A 16618-nucleotide genomic window follows, 5' to 3' on the forward strand; every position below is an offset into this window, starting at 1 on the left:
CTGCTCTTTTCTTATCCCTTAATGTTACACCCATCATTCTTCTTTCCATAGCTCGTTGTGTCGTCCTCAATTTAAGTAGAACCCTTTTCGTAACCCTCCAGGTTTCTGCTCCGTAGGCAAGTACTGGTAAGACGCAGCTATTATACACTTTTCTCTTGAGGGATAATTGCAACCAGCTGTTCATGATTTGGGCATGCCTGCCAAACGCACTCCAGCCCATTCTTATTCTTCTGATTATTTCCATCTCATGATCCGGATCCGCCGTCACTACCTGCCCTAAGTAGATGTATTACCTTACCACTTCCAGTGCCTTGCTACCTATCGTAAACTGCTGTTCTCTTCCGAGACTGTTAAACATTACTTTACTTTTCTGCAGATTAATTTTTAGTGAATGATATGTTATTTTCCTTGCTTACATAGTACTTGAATGAATTCCAACTAGACTCAGGCTAGCGATTCAGCTGCATCATACTATGTACCTTTGTAAAATCATTACTGCAAATAAAATCAATCAATCAATCAATCAATCAATTAATCAATCAACTTTCAGTCCACTTTTACAGCAAGATGTTGTGAGGCTTGATTGTATGGCTCCTGCAAAAGGCCGGTGGATGGACAGCGCAAATCAGCCTGACATTTCAGTGGTGGCACAGCAGCTGGACACAATCTTGCAACATTGGATGCATTGCTACGTACCAGTAAGCCGACCTTAAAGTGAACTTCACCACATCAATGCTGCGAAAAAGCCTGGTTGTGGCTGTGGCTATTATACTAGGCTAAGTGGTGACTAGGGCAAGTGTTTGGCTCATCAAAAGAAAGATTCGATTTGGTGCCCCCTCTTCGTAGGAATTCATCTTAAATAGTTGATCAACCAACAAGGATATTAGTGTTGCCGGAATGTGCCACATGCTTTGTGTACATGTGATAATGATGGTTCCATCTCTCCGAGATGAGATGTGCCAGCTTCTTCAATGGCTTGTTACAAAGGAAAGAAGTGGTGATAGCAGAGAACACTAAAGTGGGCACATGCATACTCAGTAATGCTTGACGAGTAGCGCGCGAACATAACAAGATGAAATAAACAGAATGTTCGCAGTCTTAATATTGTCTTGCGTAGGCTTTCGCGCTACTCTGATATTAGACAGATATAACATGACATTAGAGACAGCGCAAAGTGAAAGCAAAGTATACATTCACTAACGTGAAAAGCTTTGTATTTTGATATGTGTCTGTTAACAAGCGGGTTCGCCCCGACTGTACTGGTCAATTTGTTTGAATTTTTGTAGTAGGTTATACAAGCCAAAACACGATACTTGCGACGAGACGAGCTGCTGGCTCGCGGCCGCACCGCTGGGTCAAAGGCACTGCCATGAAAATTGGCGTGCTGCCAAGAGCAGGTTGGCAGCACAATATGTTTGAATTAACGATGGCAAATGCTTGCACTTACGAAATGATGGCAAATGCTTACACTTACGAATTACCAGGCGTTTTCAGACATTGCAACACTACACTTAATTTTGACAGGAACACAGTGTCAGTTCAAATAAACAGGAAGTTCAAATTAAGCGGGTTCGAATTTAATGATGTTCAACTGTGGTATCACTAGCCAGGAGTTGCAAAACTATTGATCACAGTGTCAGTAGCGAACTATTGCAATACTACGTTATCAATAGTTTTCGTAACACTATCGATAGCTTCACGAGGAAATAGGGTAATACCATCGATAGTCTTCTTTACACTACCGATAGTTTAAAAACCTATAGATACTATCAATAGTCAATTTACTGATAGTTTTTGCATCATTAGTGTGCACACGCCGTGAGTGATACAGTATCGATTCATATAGCTTCAACAATTTTTCAAATGTGCCCCTTTTGTGCACTCACCTGTAGAAATAGTGAAGAAGGGCCTCAAGAAGAAAGTAGTAAAGTGTACACAGCCCGACCTGAACAGCAGGGTGCACCACATCTTGCACTGACCAGGCTGTTTTTTGTTTTGTGACCTAGGCAGCAAAAACAAAATACTTGGAAGTTATTTAATCCTGCGTGAAAGGAGTGGCAAAATGCAAGAAATTTAAACCAGCCTAGGTGAAAGTTACCAAGTAACACACATGTGCCCCTACTGAAACATTCCATATGCCATTAAAATATTTCTATATATCTTCCTTATGCTTTCCATATATAATTCATACGTAATACGATGACTAAATTACGACTACGATGACTAAATTGAGCAACTTTCTCACTAAGTTACCAACATGCTCTTAGTTAGTACCAACTAAGTTACACACACGAGCTTATCCCACATTGTTATCACAGAAAGGTCCACCCCCGTGGTTGTTTACTGGTGCAAGCAGATTGGTGCTGGTCAGTGTGAGAAAGCAGAAAGGAGCAGGACTGCACTGGAGCAGTATCGCAGAAGAGTAATAAGGCTAGCAGATGAGCAAGTAGAGTCTTTGTCAAAAGTACACGAGATACTCTATGCCTTAATCATTTACATAACTCGGTTGTGTGGTGAGGTTCTTGTGATGCTCATGACACTCCAGGCTTCTGGGCAGTGAGCACGAGGGTTCTTTTCCTGTCCTGGGGCATTGCAACTTTTGGCGTATTACAGTAACTACTAAAAAGCCCACAGTCAGCTTAAAGGTCTCGGGCGGCACAGGTAGTATACTTTTGACAAAAACTGTACAGGAGAAAAGGAGTGTGAGAGAGATATGAGGAGGCTGAAAGTGCGGTAGAGGAGCCTGAACGTCACATGATGAGGCTGACACTTTGAGTACACACAGTGGCATGACAAAAGCGTGAATGCAGTGAGTATCACCGCATGGCCAGATGGCATCTCCCTGTGATGCCATCTCCCTGTGACATGCAACTTCCCACTTCAAGAAGGTATTCCTTGACAAGTTTACCACAGGTGACAGAATGCACGGTTGCCTTTCGTTCAAGAACCATGTGCAGCCAGTGACAAAGTATGGGAAGGAGATTTCAAGCTCAGTGTTTCTTGTAGATCATGTGGGACATACCGGCTGGCAACGTGAATTACTATGCACAGCCTCTACATTGGAGCTATAATTACTGGCACCCCGAGATGCCTACACAATTACCAACTCTCAATCGAGTAAGTGGACTCCTAATTTGCTATTGCACACTGTTCATGGTGTTGATTAGAGTCGGGTAGAGCAGATGACAACATTGCTGTTTGTGAGCCGTGGATGCCAACAATTTGCACAGGGATAAAAATAAGTAGGGTGCGAGATTAGAAAAAAATTTCAAATAGCGGCTGACTGTCTTGCTACTCAATTTGGCCCTCAATCCAAATAGCTACAATTTCATTCAGCTGTCAAATCAAATAACTCCTACTAACAGACCATTTTACTAATTTGCAAGAGCGCTTCTCAGCACTTCAAATTTGCCCAACTAATGGTGGCACGGGTAACGATTCGAGAGAAGGCGAGATGCTCGCTGGAAATGCTGGGACTTGTCTCTCGTGCATGGCTTCATCACGACAGACATGCCTTTGCTTTCCACGTCACAAGACAAGCAAACTGTTTGCACGTGCCGATTGCAAAAATGACTGCACCGCCATTAGCTCAGCAAACTGCCTCACGGGTAATTTAATTTTACCATTATGAAAAGGGTTCATTGCAGTGGATTTGAAATAAATATGCATTACATTCTTGTGAAGTTGTGAATCAGTGATCTAGTAATATATATGAAGCCAGCAAGCAACAGCAAGTGTGAAACTAACCAAAATACAGCCGAACCTTATTACAATGCAGTCGCAACCAGCACAAAAATGGATTCATTATAAGCATTACATGCTTATTATAAGCATTCGTTACATGCTGATATTAGCAAGAAATATTACTGATTTTGTTACATATATCTAGTAGTTTTGTTAAATCAAGAACCTAGCTAAATAGTGTTGTTCGAGAACAATGCAATCCATATGTGGTTTGCTGCCATATGTGATTTGTGTTCATTTCAGTCTGAAGTATCGCGATCCACACGCTTCTAAAGGTAAGAGCCAATTAAGCAATGATTAAGCGACATTGTAATGATTTGCACTAATGATGTCAAATGCACTTCAGTCAAGCCAATATTTTGCGTACTACTGCCCCCAAACAATTTGACAACCACTGTGGCGTACCTGTACAGCAAAGTCCGAGTAGTTCTGTAGGGGGCCGGTAAACAGCGCCGGCAAGTAGAGGATGTACGCAAGCGATTTGTCGATTTCCGGATTGCTCCTTGCGCTGGGTCTTGCGATGGCATCAATGGCAAAACTCATGCACCGAGCTGCCGTCCAGGAAAGCCCAACTTGTGTGAGGAAAGTCTCCACACTTCCATGGTAAAGATAGACAGGCTGAAAAAAAAAAGGCGTAAGGAAATATATTTTCCAGTCATCTTCCGTAATTAACCCTTTCGGGTGCTCCGTACGAAATTGTGTACGCCAAGCTAGCGCATCAACAGCAAAAGCATTGATGAAAGTAATGGTCAAAATGTGTCGCATACATCTTGAAACTCTTCCGATTGGAATTGCACGGGTGTAAAATTGAATAACGGGTGTAAAACGTTTTACTAAAATGAGTGGGAAAGTAGACAGTTGTGGGTTCTTGCTCAGCGCGATTAAGTCATATGCAGTGGGTCCACTTCTTTCATTGTTTTTCACAGTGTGCTGCACCAGGCATGATTTTCAACTGCCTGGATAGGTGCTTTTCAAGCCTGCTATAATTCAAATAGTTGATTGTTCTCATATCTAATATTCCTGTATGAGTTTTTGCATGTAGTCCACATTATAAAAATTTAATTACGGGGTTTTACGTGCCAAAACTACTTTCTGATTATGAGGCACGCCGTAGTGGAGGGCTCCGGGAATTTTGACCACCCGGGGTTCTTTAACGTGCACTTAAATGTAAGTACACAGGTGTTTTCCCATTTCGCCCCCATCAAAATGCGGCCGCCGTGGCCGGGATTCGATCCCGCGACCTCGTGCTCAGCAGCCCAACACCATAGGCACTGAGCAACCACGGCGGGTGTAGTCCACATTCTGTAAACTTCACAAAAACTCAGTAAAAAGCTTAAAATTGTTAATATATTCTATAGATGTACACTTCTTATGATACTGAAGATGCAACAAACTGGGTGAAAGTGAGTCTTCAATCAACAGAATTTTTTTGGCACCTGAAAGGGTTAAGTGCATGAAAACACAATGACAGCAAGGCACTGATATGTCTCCAAACTATTGTGAAACATATCTGCAGACTTCTCGAAGAACTTTCAAGGCGTACTGACAGGAGATTTTCAACGTGTCGTTTCTTTGCATTAAAGGAGGTACAAACTATATAAAAAAATTCCAGCAGAACCGATCCACGATGACTGTCCAAGTTATGTTAGAGTCACATTGACCATCACACATTAACTTCCATTACAGCCAAATGAGCCGAGTGTGACAATGCGTCTCTTTGGTTTCGTCGCTTTTGCAGCGAAACACATTGCACGCCTCTAGAGACCTCCTAACACTCCACGAGCTTTGCATGAGTGTCAATATCACGACAGCACGGCAGTGGCGACGCTCTTCCGATCTACTTTTACAGGTGGTATGCACCCCCTTCTGAAGTGTTGCCGTGGCGCCGAAGATAGGTTGCCATGTTGCAGGGCCGGCTTCAATTTCTGGTAGGGGCTACATTTCTATGTGGCCATTGCATCGAGGCCAGATAGACCAAAATGGTCTAGAGTAGCCAAAGATATACTCTCACATTTAAAACACTGGAAAGTGTCCGAGTGCCCTAAATAACCTGCTATACTAATAGTTGTAGCTACGTAACACTATGAGGCCAACAGACAATGAAGCCAAGGAAAGCATAGGGGAAATAGGTATGTTTTTAATCGAGATGTAGGAATAATAAGAAAAAGGGAAATGAAAGTGGATGAACTCATTACTTCTGCATATCAATTAAAACCACAGCCTATCACCCCTATGTTTTCCTAGATTCAAGAAGGATACTATAGCTTCAAAAGAAGGCGAAAGTTAAAGCAGAATCTGTACCAGGCAACATATGTGTCACAAAAAATACAAAATCCATATAGAAAAGCAAAGTGAGAATAATGTCCATCACTCCAAACAAATGTGACAAAAAAGAAAAAAAAACTTTGAATGTAAAACAGCGGGTACTCTAGATTACAGCTAACAGATCACATGAATTAAGAAACAATGTTTGAATGAGAAATTGAATATTTATACCTTGAACGAAAAATATATAAAAAAGTAAAAAACTTACGTGTAAGATTAGAACGCTGGCGGGGGACCAAAAATGGAACCCTGTGGTTCTCCTTTTTGTTGTCCATTGTTTATACATACATGTTTGGTAAGAAGGAGATAGATGTGTCATGGTACATTGCCTCGCTCTGTTACTGCAATAGTTGCAGCTGCCACACATGAAATCAGCCAGAAGAGATGCATGCAGCACTCTTTTGAAGTTTTTTAAAAACATTTTCATACCTAACCTTATTTGCTACATGTCGTCAGCAAAATTTTCTCTCATTGCACTATGACAATGTCGATGCCAGGTCCATTCTTTCGAGAGCAACTTTAGTATTGTCACGTGGAGTGACGTATGAAGAACACAGTAACAATACTGTGAAAGACAAAACTAACTTTTATTGGGTGAACCTATGCCCAAAAAGCAGGCTACACTTATAGCACAACGATAGCGGCGAACACTGTCGGCGATCGTCGAAAATCTGATCAACGGGTCAAGCACGTCGACTTTTATACATCAATTGTCGAATGTTCCATACTAATCGCTGGGACCCGCGTGTCTTCCACAAAGTTCTACACCACTCGCGTCGCGCATACATGCAATCAGATTACACAAGGTTCGGTGACAGACAGCGGATGGAACCATCGATAACATTCCAGAAACTTCCTATACATGCAGGCGAGTCCTGCGCTGCGTGATAACATTTGTTAAGCAGTGAAACGTGGTCACCCGAGAAAGATAAACATGTACACGTGTCAGTATCAAAAACACATTTTCTGCTTCCCTGCTTGCTGTGCATCATCCTTTCATGTGCGAGAAGCATGTGGTAGGACTTTTCTGCAACTTTGAAAATGTGTGCCAGTGCTCCTTTAAGGACCAGCTGCAAAACATGACTCACAGCAAGACCCCTGACCTATGACTCATCCAAAGCAGCGCCGTTGCCAATGTCGGTGTCAACTAAAACCAACTGACTGACACCGGTGCTCAAAGTCAGTGAGGCCTGTGGGGGGGGGGGGGGGGTGGCGCCCCACTTCGACAAGTCAACTGTGGCCCTGCAGCGCCCATTGGATAAGCATTGCAGGTGATTTTATTACCTGTAGTGCCTTGTGCGGGGCAGTTCTAAGCTTTCAATTTTTCGATTAATGATTTATCACGATCAATCGGTTGGTGTTGCATAGGCAAAAACAGGAAAGCAGGTATTGTTGTACTGCTGCATGTATTTCCCAGAGGCACTGCACATCACGGTCACAACCTTTGTTCAACTAAGATTCTTGACACAGCATACTGTTTAATTAGCCGCCTGAGCGTGAAGCCATCTGCTCGTTAATTAGTGAAGGTTTCTATGTGCTTCTGTTCTTTGACCTGTTTCACTGCCAGATGCTGTGAGTCAATGCTTCACTGATATATATATATATATATATATGTCATGCGGTATATCATATATCATATCATATCATATATATATATATATATATACATGATCTAAAATGGAAGACCTGCCTCTGTTATCTGGACGATATTGTCATCTTTTCGTCTGACTTCAACCAACATCTTCATCGATTAGACGAAGTTCTCAAGTGCCTTGCAAATGCTGGTCTCCAGATCAATACAAAAAAATGCAAATTTGCAAGCAAGTCCACAAAAGTATTGGGTCACGTCGTCTCAAAAGATGGCATCCAGCCAGACCCCGAAAAGATCAGTGCCGTTCTCCAGTTTCCTCACCCCCAGCAACAGAAAGATCTCCGTAGTTTCCTCGGCTTGGCGTCGTATTTTCGTCGATTTATACGCAACTTCGCAGCAATAGCAGCTCCTCTACACAAGCTACTGGTTACCGGTGCCTCTTTCACATGGACTAGCGACTGCGAGTCGGCTTTTCAAGATCTTAAGCGGCATCTTACTTCCGGACCAGTGCTTCGCCACTTCGATAATCGAGCCCCCACCATACTCCATACTGACGCAAGCGCACAAGGTATTGGCGCAGTACTTCTGCAACGTAATGCAGCCTCTAAAGAGCAAGTCATAGCATATGCCAGCCGAACACTTTCTCCAGCCGAGCGGAACTACACCATTACAGAGCAAGAGTGTCTGGCTATCGTTTGGTCGATTCAGAAATTTCGTCCATACTTTACGGCCGCCACTTTACCATCGTCACCGAACATCATGCTCTGTGTTGGCTGTCATCAATGAAAAACATGTCAGGACGCTTAGGACGCTGGATACTCCGCTTGCAGGAATATGACTTTACTATAACGTACAAGTCTGGAAAAAGTCATCATGATGCAGACGCATTGTCTCGCTGCCCACTCTCACTCTCTCCCGGTAACGCGCCGTCGTCTTTTCCACTAAGTCGTTCCGGTGCTATGCCTGCCTCACACCAGTTACGCCTTCATCACGCTCTGATTTCGTCTCGCTACAGCGGGCCGACTCCTAGTGTCGAGCTCTCATCGATCGCCTTAGTGGGTTCGCCGAACCACCCAACAGCCGCTTGCGACGCCAACTTCGACAATTCCATCTTCAAGGTGGCATGCTTCACCGCTATGTTTACCACCCAACAGGTCACCGGTGGGTCCCAGTTCTACCTCGCTGCCTTCGCCTGCAGGTATTAGAGGCACTTCACGACGACGTATTGGCTGGCCACTTAGGCTTCCATAAAACTTACGACCGCATAAAGACCCGCTGCTTCTGGCCTGGCCTATCCACAACGGTGGCCAAATACATTGCCTCTTGTGCGTCATGTCAGCACCGCAAACGCTCGACATCTCCTCCTGCCGGTTTGCTACAACCTCTCCCTTACCCGGACGCACCTTTTGAATTTGTTGGTATCGATTTATATGGCCCCTTGCTGTTGACATCCTCCGGTCACCGTTGGATTGTCACTTCAGTCGACCATTTAACAAGATATGCCGAGACTGCCCCTCTGCGATCCGGTACCGCTTCTGAGGTCGCCGACTTTTTCTTGTGCTCCATCGTCTTGCGCCACGGGGCTCCTCGCGTTCTTCCCAGTGACCGTGGCAAGATGTTCATTTCACAAGTTCTCGAGGAAGTTCTTCGGGCCACTAACACTGTCCACAAATCTACTTCTACCTATCATCCGCAAACCAATATATATATATATATATATATATATATATATATATATATATATATATATATATATATATATATATATATATGAGAGCATGTGTGAGTGTGTGTGTGTGTGCTACACTGGTCACCACCCTATGAGTGTCCCCCCACCCCCTACACTGAAGGGAGACTTTAAGCCCAGACTGACATAGATTAACATGCCAAAGCAACACCAATGAGGGCTACTGTATTGGAGGGCTTCATATTGACCAAGAGCTTTCCTGAATCTGAATTAAAATTTCCGAATGTGGACATTCCCACATTCCTCCCGCCCCCCTCACAACAAGGCCACCATGGCTCGGTGTAAACCCATGGTGTTATGCATAACAACTGGGCACCATAGCTGCTTCCACAGAATGACACAAAATCAAACATTATGGGTTCTTGTACTGAGGCAACGTAATTGAAGAGAATGGTGTCATACGGGGCAGTCAGAGACAGGGAAGTGGACCAACGCAATGAATTGGGATTCAAAAGAGGATCACAGTTACTCGTGACTAGCATACAATGTGTGCATACGTTGTAGCTCATTAATTTTTTTTTTCTTTCAGAAACCTAACCTTAGATGTCCAGGAAAATGCTTGCAAACTTAAAAAGGCTGCCTACAGCTCTAACAGCTAAACTGTCTCTGAATCAGCCATCTCAAAGTTCCCTAAGTAAAATACAGATGGTCCAGAGAGTTTGACCTGGCTTGAAGAGGTAAAGAGCACTGGTGTGTCTAACGCAATTGAAAATAAACCGCGTACCTTTAGGAATGTTAGCACAGGAAAGGCTGAATGGATGATAACAGCGAGACCCAGTAGGTAGCACACCAAGGTACTTCTGTACTTTGCAGTAATGTAGAAGGTGATGTACAGGGTGTAGAAAGACGCAGTTGTCAGCCAGCCAACGTTGTAGAGCAGGAAGAAAGTGCCGTACGCAGCATAAAAACTTGGAAGCCACTGTATATGGGAGAAAGAAAAACTGATTACACAGATCTAACACACATGTTCGAATCTATGGAAAATAAAGCTTTTGTGAAGCAGTCCTCTCACACACACGTGCTATGCAACGCGATATACTTGCAAATTCTCTCAAAGATCTACTTGGCACAACAGAAGCAAGTGTGTGATCATGGCCGAATGGTTAGAGCATCGGCTGGGGGGCCGAGGTTCGACCCCACCATTCGACGCGCAATTCACATAATTTTCAGAGTGCAAGCAATTTAATAAAGCAACAGAACCCAGTAGCCACAGATAGCAAAGTACGGGAAGGTTCGCTAAGAGAGCTTCACTTCAGCGGATGGATCTAATGTGAGCAGGGACTTTAATGGCATGAGCTGCCTACATCTGTCATGCATGGGTCACGCATGCAGCAGCAACGTGGCTTTGGCTGAACAATATGAAATTACGGAGAAAAAGTTGAGTGCGTACAATTCAGCTGCCTGTAGATACAAAATATTTGTTTCGCCTTTAAGATTAAAAAAAAAAAAGTTAAGGTAGCGCTACTTACAATGAAGAAAAAATATAGCCTTGCACTATAACTACTGCCAAGGCTCGTCGCATCTTTGGGTTCGTTTGTGCGACACGAAGAATGAGCTCCCGCTTCATTTGGCTAATTGTTTAACCTCCCTCAATCGGCTGGTTTTGGAATATTGTGGCCTCGCCTGGGCATCGAATCATAGTTCCGTGCAAGCTAGCTCAGACAATGTCTGAGCTAGCTTGCAAGGAGGGTTGCCTCGCTCTATCCGCTCTGCGGACTGATGCAACCAGCTGATTTCTGTCTGCCTGCCCGATCGTGCCTCAGCATGTGCACTAGCGACACGCAGCCTATACTTGCTCGCACTCTATTCATTACTGTGAGTCGTGTGTGCTTCGAGTGGCTGCCGTGTGGCACGGCCACCTTCCATGCCCACGCAGGATGTAGCCTCCTCCTGCAAGGACACTTGAGCCATCCTCTGCGGTGTGGATGGCTTCGCCTGAGGCCCTGTCCACGGTGACGTAAGAATTTTGTAAATTAACGGCTTCTGGTGCAATGCGCATGGTGCGAGCTCGTTCCTGCCTTTTCTTTTTCGCGTGTGCATGTGCTTCCACAGGTGCAGCAGGTTAGTTTGGCGGCCCGGCACGTCTGCACGGGCTTACACCTCTTCGCCGAACTCGTACTGCCAGTCTACCCCTCTCCGTTCTCACCTCTTATCTCTCTTTCTTTTAGTACAATAAAATATCAAATTAATGCATCTTTACTTGAAGCTGGGCTGATTGGTTGGCACTTATTACAGTGTGTTAGGATGCAAAACAAAGTGAAATAACACCAGTACAGGGAAGAGCGTCATTCGCAACTAAGTCTGACAGGGCTAAGAAACGGGGCACGGTAGCGCAAGCTTTTTGACAAGAATAACATTGCTGCACATTTATTTGCCTATGCAGTGTGGATCCTGCACGTGGGAGCCAAGTCTGTCTAGCATCTGCATACTTGGCAGAAGATGCCTTGGCATGTGAGTTAATGGAGGCACATTACATTAAAAAGAAACACAATATTTCTACCAGTGATATGACTGTGGCTTTGCATAGCACTAAACAACAGTTCTTTGATTGTGTGTTAGAATAGGCATGCATATTCAAGATTTCGTCTCTGTGGTCTCATTGCGGTGCACAAATTTATTTGCGCAGTCACCTTCCCACCTTCCCTGTAAAAGCAAACCTATCTGCTATGAGAGAACTTAGTTGCGAGTGTCACCCTTTCCTGTCCTGGTCCCGTTTGTTTCACTTTGTTCCACATCCTAACACACCATAATATCAAAGTAACAGCAGTTTAGCAGCTGTTATTAATGTTCACGCTGTACTCTGGGCAATTACAATAGATGTATGCTTGTACCACATTAATTTTGGCGCTGCTTTCAGATAACTAACTAAATAAATAAACACATCATTGCACACCTTCGGATGCTACGACAAAACAGAACACAGTGCTTCAAAGGATTGTGCAAATAATGCCACGTATGCAAATGAACAAGCTTTCATATTATTACTAACATGCATAAGTACGGCTTACTTTGTGACATTTGGCAAAAAGGCAGTGGCTGATGAGGGGCTGCACCAAAACCCACGGCCAAAATCTGCGGATGGCTGTGCTGTAGCGGTACCATTCCTCGTCAGCAGTGTCCTGAGGGCAAACCCAACACAAAAAGATAATCAATGAGCAGTGGTGAATGCTGGATGGTAAACTAAAAACTCGCTACTGTACCTTGTCGCGAGGGATACCGTAAGAACCGTCAACGAACTCGTCAGGAACAACTTCAGGCAACGTATAATCTAAGGAAAAACCGGAAAGAAACACCAATAGAACGCCTTTTCGAAATAAGAGCTCCAAATGTCACGCGCTCGCAGTAAAGAAAAGAAATCACAGGTAAGCCCGTCAAGAGAGAGACAGCTAGAGGAAGGGGGGGGGGGGACGAAAAGCAAGGAGGTTAATCAGACTGAGTCCAGTTTGCTAAGGCCCGTCTAACATACCAATTACGGGTGTGCGCCACGGACATTAACAAAGCAACAGCAACAGCAGCAACAGCAGCAGCAGCAGCAGCAGCAGCAGCAGCAATCGGAACAGTAGCTTCAACCCCTATTCAGACACTCACTCGTTTTGCATGTCACGAAGCAGCCCAGAACGTAAACCAATCCGGACGTCCAGACCAACCAATGAAACATCCTCAGCAGGATTTCCCACTTCTTCAGAGAGGCTGGGAACCTGGCGGGAAGTGGGGAAATGTAGAGACACAGGCACACTTAATTTTTAACCGACTCATTACCCAGTCGTCTGTGTTCGGAAGGGTCGCGACAAACATATTCGGATGCACATTCATCGGTGCCCGTTAAAACGTCGCTAGCAAGCGCGAAATAAAGTCAAGTCACGCGCTGGAAGCCTCAGGACTGTGGGCTTACCAATTCTGAACGAGTGTAGGAGTTTTCTCCTTGAGATCCTCGGCGTCGTGGTCATGAGAGTCGTTCATGACAGCTCTCTAACCGAACAATCGTGCCGGTTGTCTTCGTTAGGCCTCACGCTACAGCGTCGGCACAGGAGTTTCAGCGTGTAGGATTCATGATAACGTCAGCTTTAGTTGAACTAAATGCGACGCTCGACCCAGCGGTACACTGGACATGAGTTGCACGCATGTCGCGTTGAACCAACGCGATGTTCAGCGATGAGCTACAGTTACAGTGACCGCACGGTCGCCAGCATCGGGATCAAAGGCAAGCTTCACTTTGTGTCGCAGCCGCGAAAAACACTCCGTAAACATTACATGGTGTTAGATACGTGCGTTGGTAGCTTCAAAAACGATCTGGCTGTGCTTTTACACTTGTCACTGCCGGAACGAATTGTTGCACAAGTTTAGAAACCTAGAGTAGGTAAGTTGTAGCGAACGCTGGCGTGCACTTGAGCAGACGCCCAAAGAGAGCGTATGATCACCTGGTGTCACCATATGGTGTCACTGTTAGAAAAATAATATTTCTAGAATGCAATCGCACATGTTAATAAAAAGCAGTAATACGGCGAATGATTTAAAACGTGTTATATGACAGGAGGTAACTAGTCCGGTTTTGAAAATTCAATTCAACGAATATGGAGGCGCGTAATTTAAACCTGCCTGGAGCGTCTCGTTGCCGTCTTCGGTATCTTACGTACTTGTTAGAACTTTGGTACATAATTAAGATGCCTAGATTTTAGAGCGGAGCTATCTTGATTTTATGTTCACTTTCCGCGAACAACTGTCTGACTGAGTAAAACGGACCGACCTCAGGAGTCAGGACAACCCAAATACTAGGGCTGCCGTGCATGATATGTGTTCTGGCAAGAGTTATAATATCGTTCGCAACGCGGGCCAATCCCTGAGATACTGCAACGCCACAGGAACCACATTTTTTTCTTTCTTCTTTTTTTATTGATCGTTAAGATTTGTGAACATTTCCTGCCCTCGTTTAGGACACCTACTCTGCTGCGGATAATGTCGCAAGAACTGCACCTCTTTCTGTTTATTTTATTCTTTGCTAATATACTGCCCACCACCTTCAAGCGTCTTGCTTCTATAATGAAGTAATAAAACTATAAAGAAAACTAATTATGAGGTTTTACTTGCCAAAACCACGATCTGATTATGAGGCACGTCGTAGCGGGGGACTCCAGAAATTTGGACCATCTGGAATTCCTTAACGTGCACCTAAATCTAAGTACATGGGTGTTTTCGCATTTCACCCCCATCGAAATGCGGCCGCCGTAGCCACAATTCGATGCCGCGACCTCGTGCTTTTTAGCAGCCCAACACCATAGCCACTAAGCAACCACAGCGGGTTTAAGAAAAGGTGATAAGAAAGTGGGCGAAAAGATAAGGTGCCGCAGGTGGGGACAAAAACATTATTTTCTACATTTCAATTTCAACCACAGCTAATTACCCCTATGCTTTCCTTGGCTTCATTGCTGGTTGGCTTTATATAGTCGCGACTAACAAAGAATCAAGCCCCTCTGACTCCCTTCTCCTCGTTCATTCATATATGCGAGGGTCTCGAATCGGGCAGACTCAATGTAATTAGGTCGCTTATAAGGGTTTATTAGCCACGTGTCACCCGCCTTGGTTGCTCAGTGGCTATGGTGTTGGGCTGCAGAGCACGAGGTCGCGGGATCGAATCCCGGCCACGGCGGCTGCATTTCGATGGCGGCGAAATGCGAAAACACCCGTGTACTTAGATTTAGGTGCACGTTAAAGATCTCCAGGTGGTCGAAATTCCCGGAGTCCTCCACTACGGCGTGCCTCATAATCAGAAAGTGGTTTTGGCACGTAAAACCCCATATAATAATTACTTAGCCACGTGTCCATGTCCGCGTGCCTGCCCTTCTAAGTTCACGTGCCACGTGACGCAATCGCGCAAAAAGGCTGTTACACATTCACCCGTCATGATTCTGAGTGGCGCCGGCTAACACTCCCAGGTATAGACCTAGTACACAATAAATACCCTAGTTAGTAAACGGATTGATGGCCGTCGCTGTAGCACAATTGGCAGTGCATCGCACGCGTAATGCGAAGGCAGTGGATTCAGCTCCCGCCAGCGGCAAGTTATCTTTCGTTCCCACTTTTCTTCCTTATTTTCTTCATTCTAATTTCAATCACAAGTAATTACCCCTATGTTTTCCTTGGCTTCTTTGCCAGCTGTCTTTAATACAGTCAAGATTAACAAAAAACCGAGCCCCTCTGTTCTGTTTCCCGTCTCCTCCTTCGCACACACACACACACACACACACACACACACACACACACACACACACACACACACACACACACACACACACACACACATATATATATATATATATATATATATATATATATATATATATATATATATATATATATATATATATATATATACCTCTGTAACACGACCGCCTTCGAACATTTGACATACACTTCGGTTCATATTGGGAAAATGGGAACACGTTTCCATGTGTTTATTTGTTTGAAGTACATGCGGCACCCGAAGGTATTACTGCTGGAGGAATGCACAGTGTTACATAATGTCGATAAAATACATAACTGATCAAACAAAAATAACAACAATAGAAAGGTTGACACCGCCATTTATAGATGGGCATAAATTAACGTGGGCTTTCGTCAGTTGTATTATTTATGGTAAGAAGGAAGGAAGGAGTAAATAATTAAACGATGAAACGTGCAGTATGGCCTACGTATATTCGCGTCCATACTAAACAGAAAGCTTTAACTCATGTATCTCCTGTCTGTACTCATTAATACAGGGGGCCGCAAAGTAATCATTTTGCTCGACCCACACTTCGCTGAATTTTATGACGTTTCTGACTTAAAAAATTTACCCGCCAGCCTGGCTCTGCGAAAGTGCATGTCCAGCGAAGCTGATGAAAACCACCGCTACAACTGTTGAGGAGGGTATGCTATGCTTCATGGTTTTAGAGAAATGGTAGTAATGCTATTTTAGAGTAATGGTAATTTTGACAGCACGCCGCCGCACATAGCGGGGCTGCAACAACATTGAAATCAGTTGCTAGGCTGGTTATTTTATATACGAAAGGCTATAGAGATGTCGCTCCGTCCGCGTCACAAGCTGCCGTCGCCGAGGCAGCTTGCGCAACAGTAATATTTACCGGGAAACGTATGCTGGTAGCGCTATACCTGCTTCGCATTGTTATCAGGAGCGCCTTACCGCCAATTGTGTGGTTCGGATGCTTGTTTTGAGC

The 16618-nt window shown here is 44.4% G+C and overlaps 1 protein-coding gene across 1 annotated transcript in view; it reads right to left on the reverse strand.

Annotated features, from left to right (window-relative positions):
• The window catches only part of LOC142587754 (protein-cysteine N-palmitoyltransferase HHAT-like protein), a 34941-nt gene extending 21129 nt beyond the window's left edge, over nt 1–13812 (reverse strand). Inside the window, exons 1-7 of the mRNA XM_075698978.1 lie at nt 13300–13812; nt 12996–13105; nt 12608–12675; nt 12416–12526; nt 10132–10326; nt 4150–4362; nt 1887–2002 (exon numbers count right to left, since the gene is read on the reverse strand). Coding sequence (XP_075555093.1) covers nt 1887–2002; nt 4150–4362; nt 10132–10326; nt 12416–12526; nt 12608–12675; nt 12996–13105; nt 13300–13367 — 881 coding nt within the window. The 5' untranslated portion in view covers nt 13368–13812. The remainder of the gene's footprint in view (nt 1–1886; nt 2003–4149; nt 4363–10131; nt 10327–12415; nt 12527–12607; nt 12676–12995; nt 13106–13299) is intronic.
• Between the last annotated feature and the right edge of the window lie 2806 nt (nt 13813–16618).

The sequence above is a fragment of the Dermacentor variabilis genome, chromosome 7, assembly GCF_050947875.1.
Source record: "Dermacentor variabilis isolate Ectoservices chromosome 7, ASM5094787v1, whole genome shotgun sequence".
Classification (NCBI taxonomy): domain Eukaryota; kingdom Metazoa; phylum Arthropoda; class Arachnida; order Ixodida; family Ixodidae; genus Dermacentor; species Dermacentor variabilis.